This window comes from Lathyrus oleraceus, chromosome 2, assembly GCF_024323335.1.
Source record: "Lathyrus oleraceus cultivar Zhongwan6 chromosome 2, CAAS_Psat_ZW6_1.0, whole genome shotgun sequence".
Taxonomy (NCBI): Eukaryota; Viridiplantae; Streptophyta; class Magnoliopsida; order Fabales; family Fabaceae; genus Lathyrus; species Lathyrus oleraceus.
The window spans coordinates 3,171,539-3,184,563 of record NC_066580.1 but is presented as its reverse complement, the minus strand read 5'-3'; the positions used below and the strand labels follow the sequence as shown (position 1 = coordinate 3,184,563).

General features: G+C 36.4%; 2 protein-coding genes across 2 annotated transcripts in view; both read right to left on the bottom strand.

The window, feature by feature from the left end:
* Positions 1-12,616, bottom strand: part of LOC127117497 (NAD(P)H-dependent 6'-deoxychalcone synthase) — a 29,448-nt gene extending 16,832 nt beyond the window's left edge. The window contains exon 1 of the mRNA XM_051047532.1: positions 12,575-12,616. Within this exon, the coding sequence (XP_050903489.1) occupies positions 12,575-12,601 (27 nt within the window). The 5' untranslated portion in view covers positions 12,602-12,616. The remainder of the gene's footprint in view (positions 1-12,574) is intronic.
* Positions 11,340-12,601, bottom strand: LOC127117498 (NAD(P)H-dependent 6'-deoxychalcone synthase). Its single transcript, XM_051047535.1, has 3 exons — positions 12,282-12,601; positions 11,959-12,202; positions 11,340-11,869 (listed from the first exon to the last, which is right to left on the bottom strand). Exons 1-3 carry the CDS (start codon positions 12,599-12,601, stop codon positions 11,489-11,491), a joined length of 945 nt encoding a protein of 314 aa, XP_050903492.1. The 3' UTR covers positions 11,340-11,488.
* Positions 12,617-13,025: the final 409 nt, after the last annotated feature.

Below are 13,025 nucleotides of genomic sequence, written 5' to 3'. Positions count from 1 at the left end.
CGATAAATGTATATCTAGGAAAGAGTTTAATGTAGGCGACATAGTGTTACTATTTAATTCAAGACTTAAACTTTTTCTGGGAAAACTTAAATCTAGGTGGTCAGGTCCTTTCGAAATGACTAAAGTTTTAAAAGCGGTGCGATAGAAATCAAGGGTAGAAATAGTGAACCGTTCATTGTAAACGGGCAGCGATTAAAGGATTGTCATAATATTGACAATAGAAACTATTCAAATAGTCTAAGACTTATAGAGCTACCCGCTCAACCCTAAAACTGATATATCGCGACGTTACCATCCAACTTACGACATTAAACAAAGTGCTCGGTGGGAGACAACCCGCATCTTTTTAATTTGTTATTGATTTTGTTATTTTTATGTTTTTCATTTTAAGTGTTTTCCTTCTTTGATTATTACTTTTATGTTGCTCCCTTTCCTTGATTCTATGCAGTAACGTACTTGTTGTTTTTCGTTACTAACTTAGTAATATTGGCTACTGATTAACAGGCAAACTTAAAACTAGTTAGTAACTAATTTTTATCATGCAACAAGTAGATACAGTTTTCAGAGACAGAGTTCAGAGAAGGCGTTATGATTATTTAGCTCAGAAGGATATGGCTTTATCCATATATTATGATGGACATACCATGGATAGGCTAGGTATCCATGATAGTATCTTGTTTATGTTTAACCATCTAGGTTGGGAGAATGCTTCTATTAAGAGAAGGTTTGTCACATACCGTGAGCTTACCCTAGAATTCCTTAGCTCCCTAGTTTACATACCCGAGCATGGTTATAGGCTCAATAAAGGGTTGATTTCCTTTAGGCTGTTTGGTATTGATTTCACTTATAACCGTAGAGACCTTGCTGACCTTCTAGGATTTCCTAGTGGCCCATTTGTATTCACTACCCTCCAGGAGGAATTAATCAATGACGTTGACTTGGATTACTTTTGGGGTAGTTTAACTGGAGATCACCACCCTGACCCACACCACATGCACTCTCAAGTGATACACAACCCTGCTATCCGCTACTTCCACAAAATACTAGCCCACACCCTATTTGGAAAAGAAGAGAACAACACCTTAATGTCAAGGGATGAACTTTTCATCTTACTCTGTATCGACCAAGGTCAACATGTCAATGCTGTAACATTCATGATGGAAAAATTTGTTAACCTTGCACAGAACAATCGTGCCCCAATCCTAAAAGGCGGCCTAATGACCATGATAGCTGATGCTATTGGACTTAGACACCCACTTAACAAGCGTACACCTTTTGGACCCATCCGACCCATGGATATTGACTTTTGTTTCGACCGAAGAATTTTAGGAAACATTGGATCAGACACTTTTGACTACCTAATTAACAATGAAGTTGTCCAGCTATTTACCTTACCAAACCATGAGAGAACGAGTGTTTATAATTGTAATAACTCGCTATATGATTTAGATGAACATCACATTGCTCCACCATCACCTCCTGAGACACCACCTATTTATGAGTATTTTGCTGACCCTATATCTGTTGATGAATTTGACCCTGATACCCCTCCAAACTACTATAATTTGAATGAACCAGAAATTCCATCTTATGCCGAAAATATGACCATAATTCTTACCCGTTTCGATGGTTTCCGTACTGAAATTACTAATGTGAAAGATGAACTAAAAAGCATGCGCCTTGATATCTTAGGCTTAATGGAAGTCACCGTCGAACAGTTTAATCATTTGAACCAGGCTGTAGCTTCTTTGAGACAGCACCGTGGCTAATTACATTTATCGCTGAATTTTCCTACTCACATTAAAGCAATGAGGACACTGCTATGTTTTAGTGTAGGGAGGGAGCACTTTACTGCTATTATTCTTTTAATGCTCACTGTTAGTTTTGACTTTAGTCTTTACATTTAATCTAAATAACAATTGTTATTTCTTGCTTCTGTGATCAATTTAATTTACCTCTGTCAGTTCAATTTTGTTACTTTTACTGCTGTTACTGTCTTGTTATTTTGTTTCCATACTGCTGCTATTTTATTTATATTGCTGCTATTGTTTTATTACTCTGTTTCTATACTGTTACTGTCTTTACTTTCTTCTAATTATTATAATGTCTATTTTTGCTATGGTACTGACAATATGATTTACTCATAACATGCAAACAGTTAGAAATTAATCATAAAGCATGCAGTCAATTTTTCCATTTTCCCTAGGCAAAAATATGACCATTGCATGTGACGCTCGTCACATGAACGTCACGATCGATACGCGTCTTACGACCGTAACAGGTATGTGACGCTCGTCACGCCTCTAGAATGCACGTTCTATTTTAATTAAAATAGAGGCGCACTATCCTCTTCTTCTTCCTCATCTACTCGTTTCTGTTACCATAACCATCCCACTCACACCCATTTATTTCTCCATTAACCCCCAATTATTCACTCCACTACCCCTTTCATCACTTCCTATTTAAACAGAAACAAGTGAGTTTCCTATAGCTTATGAAACCGACTTCTTCTACGCCAAACCTCAATTTGCATACTCCATGGCCCGTCAAGAGAGACCTGCTCCCGATCTTTCAACTATCATATTCAGAGAGGGAGAGACCGGTGAACGGAAAAGAGACAACTACCTCGGGTTCTATCAACGCTCAGTTCAACCTACAAGGTATGTTGATAATGATTATTTGAAGGAGTTAGGGCTTTTAGATGGCGTGGGATGGATGCTGAACACCTCTAGTTTAACGCATCTCTACACCAACCCATAACCAACATATGAAGCTCTGACCCTGGAATTCTTGAGTTCATTCTCCTACATAACACCTCCCGGTGCAACTCAGTTTCTTACCGTACTCGCCACATTCAGAATGTTCGGCACTGAGTATTCTTTGAACCAAACACAAATAGCCCAAATACTTGGTTTCCGACATGGAGATGGAGTTCACTGTGGTATCCCTGACGGATGGTCTGAAATAGCGTTTGGAGTATGGCACAGTCTTACCAATGTTAACGTCACAAGCTGGGATGCACTCAACGCAATATACATTCACAACCCGAATATCAGATATTTCCACCGAGTCTTAGGACACACGGTCTTCAGAAGAGTCAACAACCATAAAGTAAACTCTAAGGAGCTTTTCTTCCTTCACTGTGTATTCACTCCAGTGGCGTTCAATGTTACCCCGTTCTTATTGGCCAACATCCAAGCTAACTGCATGAGAGGCAACACAACATTCTGTTTTGGAGGAATCATTACTTCCATAGCAATGAGCCTGAATCTAGGAGATAGGCTTGCTAACTTACCTTCCTTGCTGGCCGAGTTCCTTAATATCGCTTATTGCCGCTCCTCACACCTTATCAAAATTAGAGACGACGAGAGATACCACCATGTGGTTCGGAACAAGATAATACGATGCGTCATTATGCCTAACAGGAATTGTATAGATCCGCATAACATGGCAAATTGGATTTTTGATCTGCATGCTCCTGAGGCCATTGAAGAAGATCTTAATAATAATAGAGCTGATGAAATTGAAGAAGAGTTGGACCGACAGGTGTCACAACCACCTCCGAAGCATGCTGCAGAGACATCTTCTCGAAACTAACGAAGAAATAAGTGCCGACCCACCATCATGGAAGACATCTATGCTGAGATGTTGCGACATAACCAAAGGATGGAAGAGCGCCAAACCGAAATGATGCAAGCGATCCAGCAAATACAAAGAGACCAACATGATTATGCAAACTGACATGACCAAGGGATGGCAGAACTATCCGAAGACATGCGTGCCTTGACACATCGTGTTAATGCCATCCAGGAATACACTCAGCATGTGGGTTTGGATCCTAACCAGCGTGGTAGAAGTGAACGTGCACGAGCAAGAGTTAGAGCACGTAGAGCCCAACGTCATGGTGAAGAGTAGTGATCCCCTTGTTTCTCCCTTTTTCTCACTTTATTTTATAGCATTGAGGACAATGCTTTGTTTAAGTGTGGGAGGGAATCCTTACCGTTTCGTTTATTTGTTTCTATCTAATTAGCCATAATATTTTTTTTTGTTTTTATGCATACCCTACGAGTATATAGGTTGTCTTACATAGGTTCTGTTAGGAAGCTGAGAAAAATCTAACAAGATTGATACCGTCCTGACACCTTAGATCTCTCACTTTTGCGAGATCAGTTTGAATACCCATTATACCGATACCTTAAGTTTCCATTCTAGATTAACCCCTAGTAGTTTATACTAGCAGTCAACACCGTCTTAAACACAAACCATGTGAAGAGTCGATGAATATAAGTGATTGATACCTACGAATTGAGAAGATCCTTCATACTTTTGCTATTGAGAAATTGAAAATGCACCATACAAATAGTTGCAAGATATACAAAAGGAAAGAAAAACCCGTTGCCGGTTGGTTCAGAGGTACCTGGTACTGGACTCGGCAGGGCGAACTACGATTCGATCCCCCACAACCTTTAATTGGGATATATAAAGGGTTACCACACTCGTGTACCAGACCCCGTGCTAAAAAAAGGATGAAAGCCACTAACCAGCTACTTCACTAAGTGCGTGTAAAGGCAAAGGGCTTAATGTGATTGCGCTAGAATGAAACCGGGTGAAATAGAAACAAGAAGCATTAGGTTGAGCTATAATAGCATGATTTGAACTGGTTTGTATAGAGGAGATATTTATGTTAATGCTTGTTGCTTGTGTCGTTACTGTATCTTTAGTGTTTTATTTGAGTATCTGTCATTCTAACGAAATACCTAACAACCATGTACGAATTGGAATTGTGTCATGTATTCGCGTTTAACTAGTGTTTCGAATTTTATACTGATTATTTGCTTGAGGACAAGCAAAGATTCAAGTATATGGGAGTTTGATAACACGAAACTGTATCGTACATTTGCCTTGATTTGCATTCGAAAATCTTACCATTTTCATTTATATTCCGATTATTCCGCAAGTGTTTGAGTTATTTTTGCAGGTATTTTAATTCCCATGCTTAAATGAGCAAAGTATAGAAAAGGAAGGAAAAGAAGAAGAAACAGAAGAGAAACAACAGAAAATCAGAAAATATGGATTTTGTGGAGATGAAGACCATCACACACCCCGTCACGATCGTCACGCTCTCCTTGATTGTGACTAACGCCACAAGTCCATCACGACCGTCACGTATGCAAAATCAGCGTAATGAGTTTCAAACAGAAGTGGTCCACATCGCCCCAATTTTCGCTCCTTAAACCACCTTCCCGTGAATCCCTCCCTCAACTAAATCCTCCTTATTTTTCTCAAGCACGAAGACCAAGGGGTACTATAAAAGAATGGAAGTTGGAAATTTACGCTCTCTCCCTCTCCCTCTCTCTGATCCTATCTCTCTGCCTTTTTTCGCTCCTGCAATTTTGTTTTCATGTATTTTTCTTCAGCAAGCATTACTTTCTTTGACGGCAATTTGTTTACTTTTCCGTTCAGAGCTTTGATTTTTCCCCTTTTTCCTTTCCGTTTTTCACTTAGCCAAAAGTAGTAGTTTCCTACATTGGGGAACTACTGCAACTTAGTTAGTTTAGTTTAAGCATTTGTTTCAAAGAAGCAGAATCCTACCGACCTGTGAAGGACTGCTCAAGTACTTCAAGATTCAGCCTATTCAATTAATCAAAGTTCCAGGTTTTTATTCAATTATTATTGCTTTATTATTAAATAATCATGTTTGCTTTATTGTTAAATTGTTTCTGTTCGTCTGTATTTGCATTATTTAACATGTCCGACTAAACTACCGATATCGGTATGTAAATAATTTAATTAGACGAGATTTAATAATAATCGGTGTAAACTTCTTTTCTCAAATAATCTTTATGGCTGTGGTTTTTAATTTGAATTTAATTAACTTTGTCACGAGAGTGAGAAGCTATTTAATACGGTTTTGCCACGAGAGTGGGAAATTAACTAAGGTTAGAACAAACAATCGCGAGAGCGTGAGGGTCAAACTGGATAGTAAAAACTAGGCATTGATTTTAAAAATAGCGAGAACACTTTAAAAGCAATTAGAACTTATTTATTTTCAAAAAGTATTTTTAACTTCAAATGGGACAACGAGAGCGTACATTCTGACTTAAAAGTATAGTCTGAGTCAACAATCACGAAAATATGAGATAAAGCCTTTTAATTGAGTATTTCCTGCTGAAAGGTAATTGGTATTAAAATATATACCGGTGACTTATCGAATCCCTGACAATTAATGCGTTGCATACTGATATCCCTTAATTATTTATTTCTTAAAAACTTATTTTTCTTTAGATTTAATTTTTGTTGAACCGAACCTCTAAAAATCATCGCCTTAGCTAAACATAGTAACATCGATAGCATTAGTTTGACCATCGGTCCCTGTGGGTTCGATATCTTTTAAAACTAAACGACTAGACTGTGCACTTGCAGTCAAGTATCAGATAGACTATATTTTGTATACAGTCACGACTCATATCACTAACCTAGGCGCCAGTTGCATTGATGCATCCAATGAAAATATTAGTCATTAGCGCTACATGCATTGACACATCTGTGGCCTAGGCGCCAATAGGATTGGCGCATGCATGTGTAGGCGCCACATGCAATGACGCATGCATAATCCACTCTACGTGTGCACCAATGCATGTGGCTACTGCTCCACCACTGCATCTATAAATACACAACATCACACTCCCATGATTTTTCACACAACTTCTTATTCTCTCAATCCATTTTCCTTCAATCTCCTTCGATATTCTTTAAAATGTCTTCATATTCATACTTGTGTCCTTATATTCATAAGAGAAGTGCCGATTTAATCTTTTCATTAGTGCAGCCTCCGATCAAGATCCGACTTTGGAATGTAGATAAGTTCGAACATCTTAACAGGACCTTGAACCGTTGGTTAGATGAAGACATTGCAGATGGTGAAAGGATTAGAAGAATTCAATGACTTGATACGACATTCAACCAAACTGGAGAAGTTCGTTTCTGGGTCAATATTAAAACTGACCGAGACGTTCACATGATGATGTATACTTCTCACAAAATTGTTTTGATGGTTGTAACCGCCTAGTTATATTGTTTATGTGTTGTATTTATTTGTGACGTTATTTTATTTGTTGTAGTTTTTTGTGCTGTTGTTTAATTATTATATTTGTTCTACTTATCATATGAAATGAATGTTGTTTTTAATATAAAGTAAAAGAGTTACAATTAAAATTATCTTGTTGTGTTTATTCCAACACTGAGACATTTAGTACGATTATGACCGGGCTGACGATATGAACTACACAATCTAACCATTTTGTTTGTCTTATCCATTTCGGTTCGAATACAGGTGCTGTTTGGGCGACCCTTTCTTTTTCTTCGCATTATTTCTTTGTGCTAGAGAGTGTCCCCTTGATATGCAGACCAATAATCCTCCTTTTTTACCACCTAAAAGCTAATTTTGTAAACATTACAAATGATCATGACTTTGTAAATGTCAGATAATAAGTTAGAAGGATCCCGTCGAACATTTGAACATGCCGCTATGAGATGGGAGTAGGGCATACGAAATGCTTGAAACTTTCCGCAGTCGCACCACCTTTTATCTAGTTCCACTCGATAGTGTTCCCTCGACATGCCTTCATTGTGATCCATTAACCCAGTAACATTGTATCAACCTTTAGTACGGTCAAACACCATGGCCACATGTGTGTTAGCTTTGACAACTTCCTCTTTAGTATATTTCATTGAAGCATCACTGAACAACTGCCCAAATTGTAACACTAAACTTCATTTGGAGCGTCTGATCTAAAACAATGCCCCTAGCCTAAAATAGGTTGCTTACACTAGAGCAGTTATAGGTAGGTTTCAGATGCCTTTGAAGACAAAGATCATTGATTCCACAAGATTTGTTGTCATGTGACCCCATCGTTGACCGTTGCCGCATGCCCTAGTCCACTTCTCCAATGAAATATTATCGATCCACCTTACTGCATATGCGTTTGACCAATGTGATGTCTTCACGATAGTGTTTAAAAGAAGGTTCTGTTAATGCATACCTTGCATTGACAACCTTCTTAATACACGTCACACACAATTTAGAGCCACACATGTTTTAAAGTTTATGTTTAATTTTATTTATTTATTAAAACAAGTTATTTTAATAATAAATAAATAATTTTGTTAAATTTGTTTTTATTATCATTATTAATATATAATATATTACTTGTTATTATTTTGTTGTGCTTCACATAACAAAGAGAGCACTGATTGGAACACGGGCATATCGTTTTTGTTTGCATGATCGTGCCCCTTAGTTATTTCATCCATTAATTTTTGTATAATTTTGTTCAAGTTTTGGCTATGGTTTGTAAATTTATACAAAGTTTAATCTTTTAAGTGAGTTGTTGAAATGAAAAATCGCCAAAGTGATCTCTTTTGTGGAAATTACTTATGAAAAATGTTAAATATTTTTCTGGCTGTGTGTATGCTTGTCCATGCGAGTATCAATTGACCCAAAGGACAGTTGGTGGTTGGCCGGTTTTCATACGCGTCTGTGATGGTAAACATGTTATAATTATAAGGTTTCACATGTGAATAATAAATCAATCCAATTAGGGGTTTATTATCTGACATTTTTTTATTATCAATGTTTAATCGTTACAACAAAAGTACCACTATCAGTTAATATTAGTGTCCAAAGACTCAATATTGATGTTGCACTAGGTATCTTAAGATGGGTTATGTCTTTATTTGAACAAATTGATAATTCGGTTTTTTTGTATAACTATATTATAGTATTTATTATGTTCTATTTTTCAACTACAATTGCTTTAATATATGCTAATATGAATAAGGTTCTGGTCCTTAATGGGATAGATTTTAAGGATTGGCATGAAAACATAAAAATTGTTCTTGGCTACATGGATCTTGACCTTGCATTAAGGACGAAGAAACCATCTTCTCCTACGGAATCTAGTACCTTTAAACAGAGCAAAATTATGAGAAGCGAGATCGCTCCAATCGCATGAGTCATGGTTTGGTCTGTTCTGAGGTCAATTTAGCTTCAGGAACCTGAAAACACTTGGTGGTTAGACTCTGGAGCAACTACTAACATCAATGTTTCAATGAAGGGTTACCTGAACTACCGGAATCCAAATGATGTTGAAAGATAAATCTATGTGGGAGATGGCAATTCGGTAGAGGTGGAAGTTGTAAGGAATTTTATTTTATTGATGTGTACCAGATTTTATTTGGATTTGAAAAACACTTTTGTGGTTCCGTCATTCAGACGAAACTTAATTTCAGTTTCTTATTTGGAAAAATCAAGTTACTTTTGTTCATTTGGAAACAATATGTTCAAGTTGTATTTCACTTCAGATATTGTTGAAACTGATCTCTTATGGGTCATGATAATCTATATTTGCTTGACATAATAGCTACATATGGCAAATCCTTAATTGTGGAATCACGTGGTACTAAGCGTAAAATTGATGATAATAATTCAGGAGCACTATGACACAAGTGCATAGGTTCACATCTCTTAAAATAGAGTTGAACGACCAGTGTCCGATGGAATTTTGGATTCTATTGAATTCACAAACTTTGATGTTTGTGTTGAGTGCGTTAAAGGTAAACAAACCAAAACAAAGACATATGTTGCATATAGAGCTATAGATGTCTTAAAATTAATACATACAGACATTTGTGGATCATTTCTCACACCTTCTTGGAATGGGCAACAATATTTTATATCATTCATAGACGACTATTCTAGATATGCGTACATATTTATTATACATGAAAAGTCACAATCATTGGATGTGTTCAAATCGTTTAAGGTTGAAGTTGAGAATCAACTCAACAAAAGACTTAAGAAAATCAAGTATGACAGTGACGGTGAATATTACGACATATGTGACGGTTCACGTGAACAACGTCCAGAGTCTTTTGCCAAATATCTGGAGGAATGTGGAATCGTCCTACAATACACCATGCCATGATCTCATAATATGAATGGTGTTGCTGAAAAACAAAATCGGACTCTTAAGAATATGGTAAGGAGTGTGATTTGTCATTCTACCTTACCGGAGTCACTCTGGGGAGAAAGACTGCAACTTACATCCTAAATAAAGTACCAATAAGGGCAGCTGCCATAACACCTTACGAGCTTTAGACTGGGAGAAAGCCTAGTCTAAATTTTTTTCATGTGTGGGGATGTCTAGTTGAGTTAAGATCTTACATGCCAAATGAAAATAAATTGGAGTTCCGAACAATAAGCAACTACTTTATTGGCTATTCTGAAAGATCTAGGGGCTACACATTTGACGATCCCAAATTAAATTCAATTTTTGAGACAGGAACAACCATATTTTTTGAGGATATTGAGTTTGGGGGAAAGAATAAGGTTAGAGACTTTGTCTTAGAGGAAGAATTTGTAACAATTCTAGAACCAATTCATATAGTTGCTTTTGATCAAGTAAGAACGGAAACTCCACAAGAAATTGTTGAAATTCCTCAAACTCAAGATGATTTAGTATTTCATGAAGAACAAACTCAAGAGCCTCAAGAACAAGTGTTACAAGAACCAATACCTTTGCAGAGATCCACTAGAGAAAGGAGAAATGATATTCCGGATGATTACATAGTCTTTCTCCAAGAGCATGAGGAAAATAATGGTATGATGGAAGACGATCCAATCAACTTTCGTCAATCCATGCAAGATTACAACTTGGAAAAGTGGATTGAAGCAATGAAGGAGGGGTATAAGTCCATCCAAGACAATAAAGTTTGGGAACTTGTCCTGTTACCATAAGGTGTGAAACCCATTGGTTGCAAATGAATTTTTAAGACCAAGCAGGATTTTAACGGTAATGTGGAAAGGTATAAAATCCATCATGTTGTTAAGGATTATACTCAAAAGGAAGAGATTGGCTTTAAAGATACTTTCTCGCCGGTTTCATCGAAAGATTATTTTAGGACAATCACTACTCTTGTTGCCCATTATGATTTGGATTCAACATTTTAAAAATGGATTCAACATAAAATTAGTGTTTATAGCACTGCTCATTTCTACATGGGACAATTTCATTGATTTCTCATTCAGAGTATCATGAACATAAATTTCTTAAATATAATGCAAACTACCATTCTGCTTGTTGGGTTATAATGTGGTGATTATGCATTCTTAAGTTTTGATATTAGTTGTATACCACTCTTTCAACTTCTTAGTATAATATTATTACTTGTTGGACACACATCCTATAATTGAATTGTATAATCAAGTCAATACAATTTTTTTTGATAAAAAAAATTACAATTTTCATGACAGTAAAGTAAAACACTATTATAAGATATGTTGGAGAAAATTATTAAATTTAAAATTGATCATTTAAACCCAATACAAAAACATTGGTAATTCAAAGCTCAAAAGAAACAACTAGTATAAAATAAACACAAAAGATAGATGCCAAAGCAAAGTTGAATAACTTTAGCAACTTTTCTTTTATATTTCATCATCCCAAAGATCATTGAGACTTGGCTTGGTTGGTCCAGGGATCAAACGATTCTGCTTAATTTGATCAATTTTCTCATGATCCTCCTTTGTCAGTGTCCAATCAAAGATTCTCAAATTTTGACTCATTCTCTCCTTATCATAGCTCTTTGGAACAAAAGTGATTCCTTGTTCATATAACCATCTCAGAGAAATTTGTGCAATAGACTTTCCATGAGCATCTGCAATCTGTTTAAGCATATCATTCTCCATAACCTCATTTGCTCCTCGGCTTGCACCTTTCCTCAACGGTGAAAATGCAGTTAACACTATTCCATTTTCATTGCAAAATTCTCTTAGCTTCTTTTGTTGCCATGCAAGGTTCATCTCTACCTATACATACATACACAAGTACATTATATAAATAATATTGATAATCAATCAAAGTTTTAATCTAAATTGATGTTTGGTTAATGACTTACTTGATTAACAGCAGGAAGAACAGTGGCAACAGATAGTAGCTTTTGAAGTTTCTTGACAGAGAAGTTACTGACACCAATAGCTTTCGTGAGTCCAAGTCTCAAAGCTTCTTCCATGGATTCCCACACACCTTTTACATCAAATGGCAATAGATCAGCCACATCAATTGGAAATGAAAACTTTCCGGGCTGAGAACTAAGTGGCCAATGAATCAAATACAAATCCAAGTAATCCAACTGAAGAGTCCTGCACAAAATAATCAACAAATCCAATAAGTCTCTTTCACGATAGAGATAACAAAAGTGACTAATTCTAGTTTACTTACTTGAGAGATTTTTGTAGAGCAGGAAGAACAAGGTGAGGATGATTTTCAGTAACCCAAAGTTTAGAAGTAACAAAAAGCTGTTCTCTAGTGACAAGACCAAGTTGAATAGCCTCATTCAAAGCTTCACCAAGAGCTTGTTCGGAGCCATAAGCAGCAGCAGTATCAAAGTGTCTGTAACCTTGTTTGATGGCTTCGATGATTGCTTCTTTAGTGTCTTTCTTGCATGTGAAGTCAGGTGCTGATCCCATTCCAACAACAGGCATCTTAATTTGAGCAGATGTGTTGGTAAGAACCTTTGTTGGAATTTCAACACTGCCCATGTTGTTGTTTTTGTTGGGTTGAGAAGGTTTAAGGTAAGGTTGTTACAATTTGAGGTATTATGTTTGATGAGGACTGAACCTTGGTTGCAACCTTTATATATAGCTAAAAAATGTTACATTCTTTATGATAAAAAAATGGCCACTAGCATTAATATTCTATTTGTTGTTTAGAGGGTAGGTGGATTATGATCATGTCTACCACCATTTCGTTTTATTTGATTGAATAATATTCTTATCACTAAAGTTTGTGGCGGCATACATAGTCCAACTATGCATGTATATGTTATATATAGTAACTTTGACTGTTTTTTGTTTTGTTTAGAAATATGCTGGCGATCTTTTGTCTATTAATTTGTGGACATATACTATATATTCTTAATTGATAATAACGTGGTATTAAGTCTCTATATTTCCATCAGTTAGA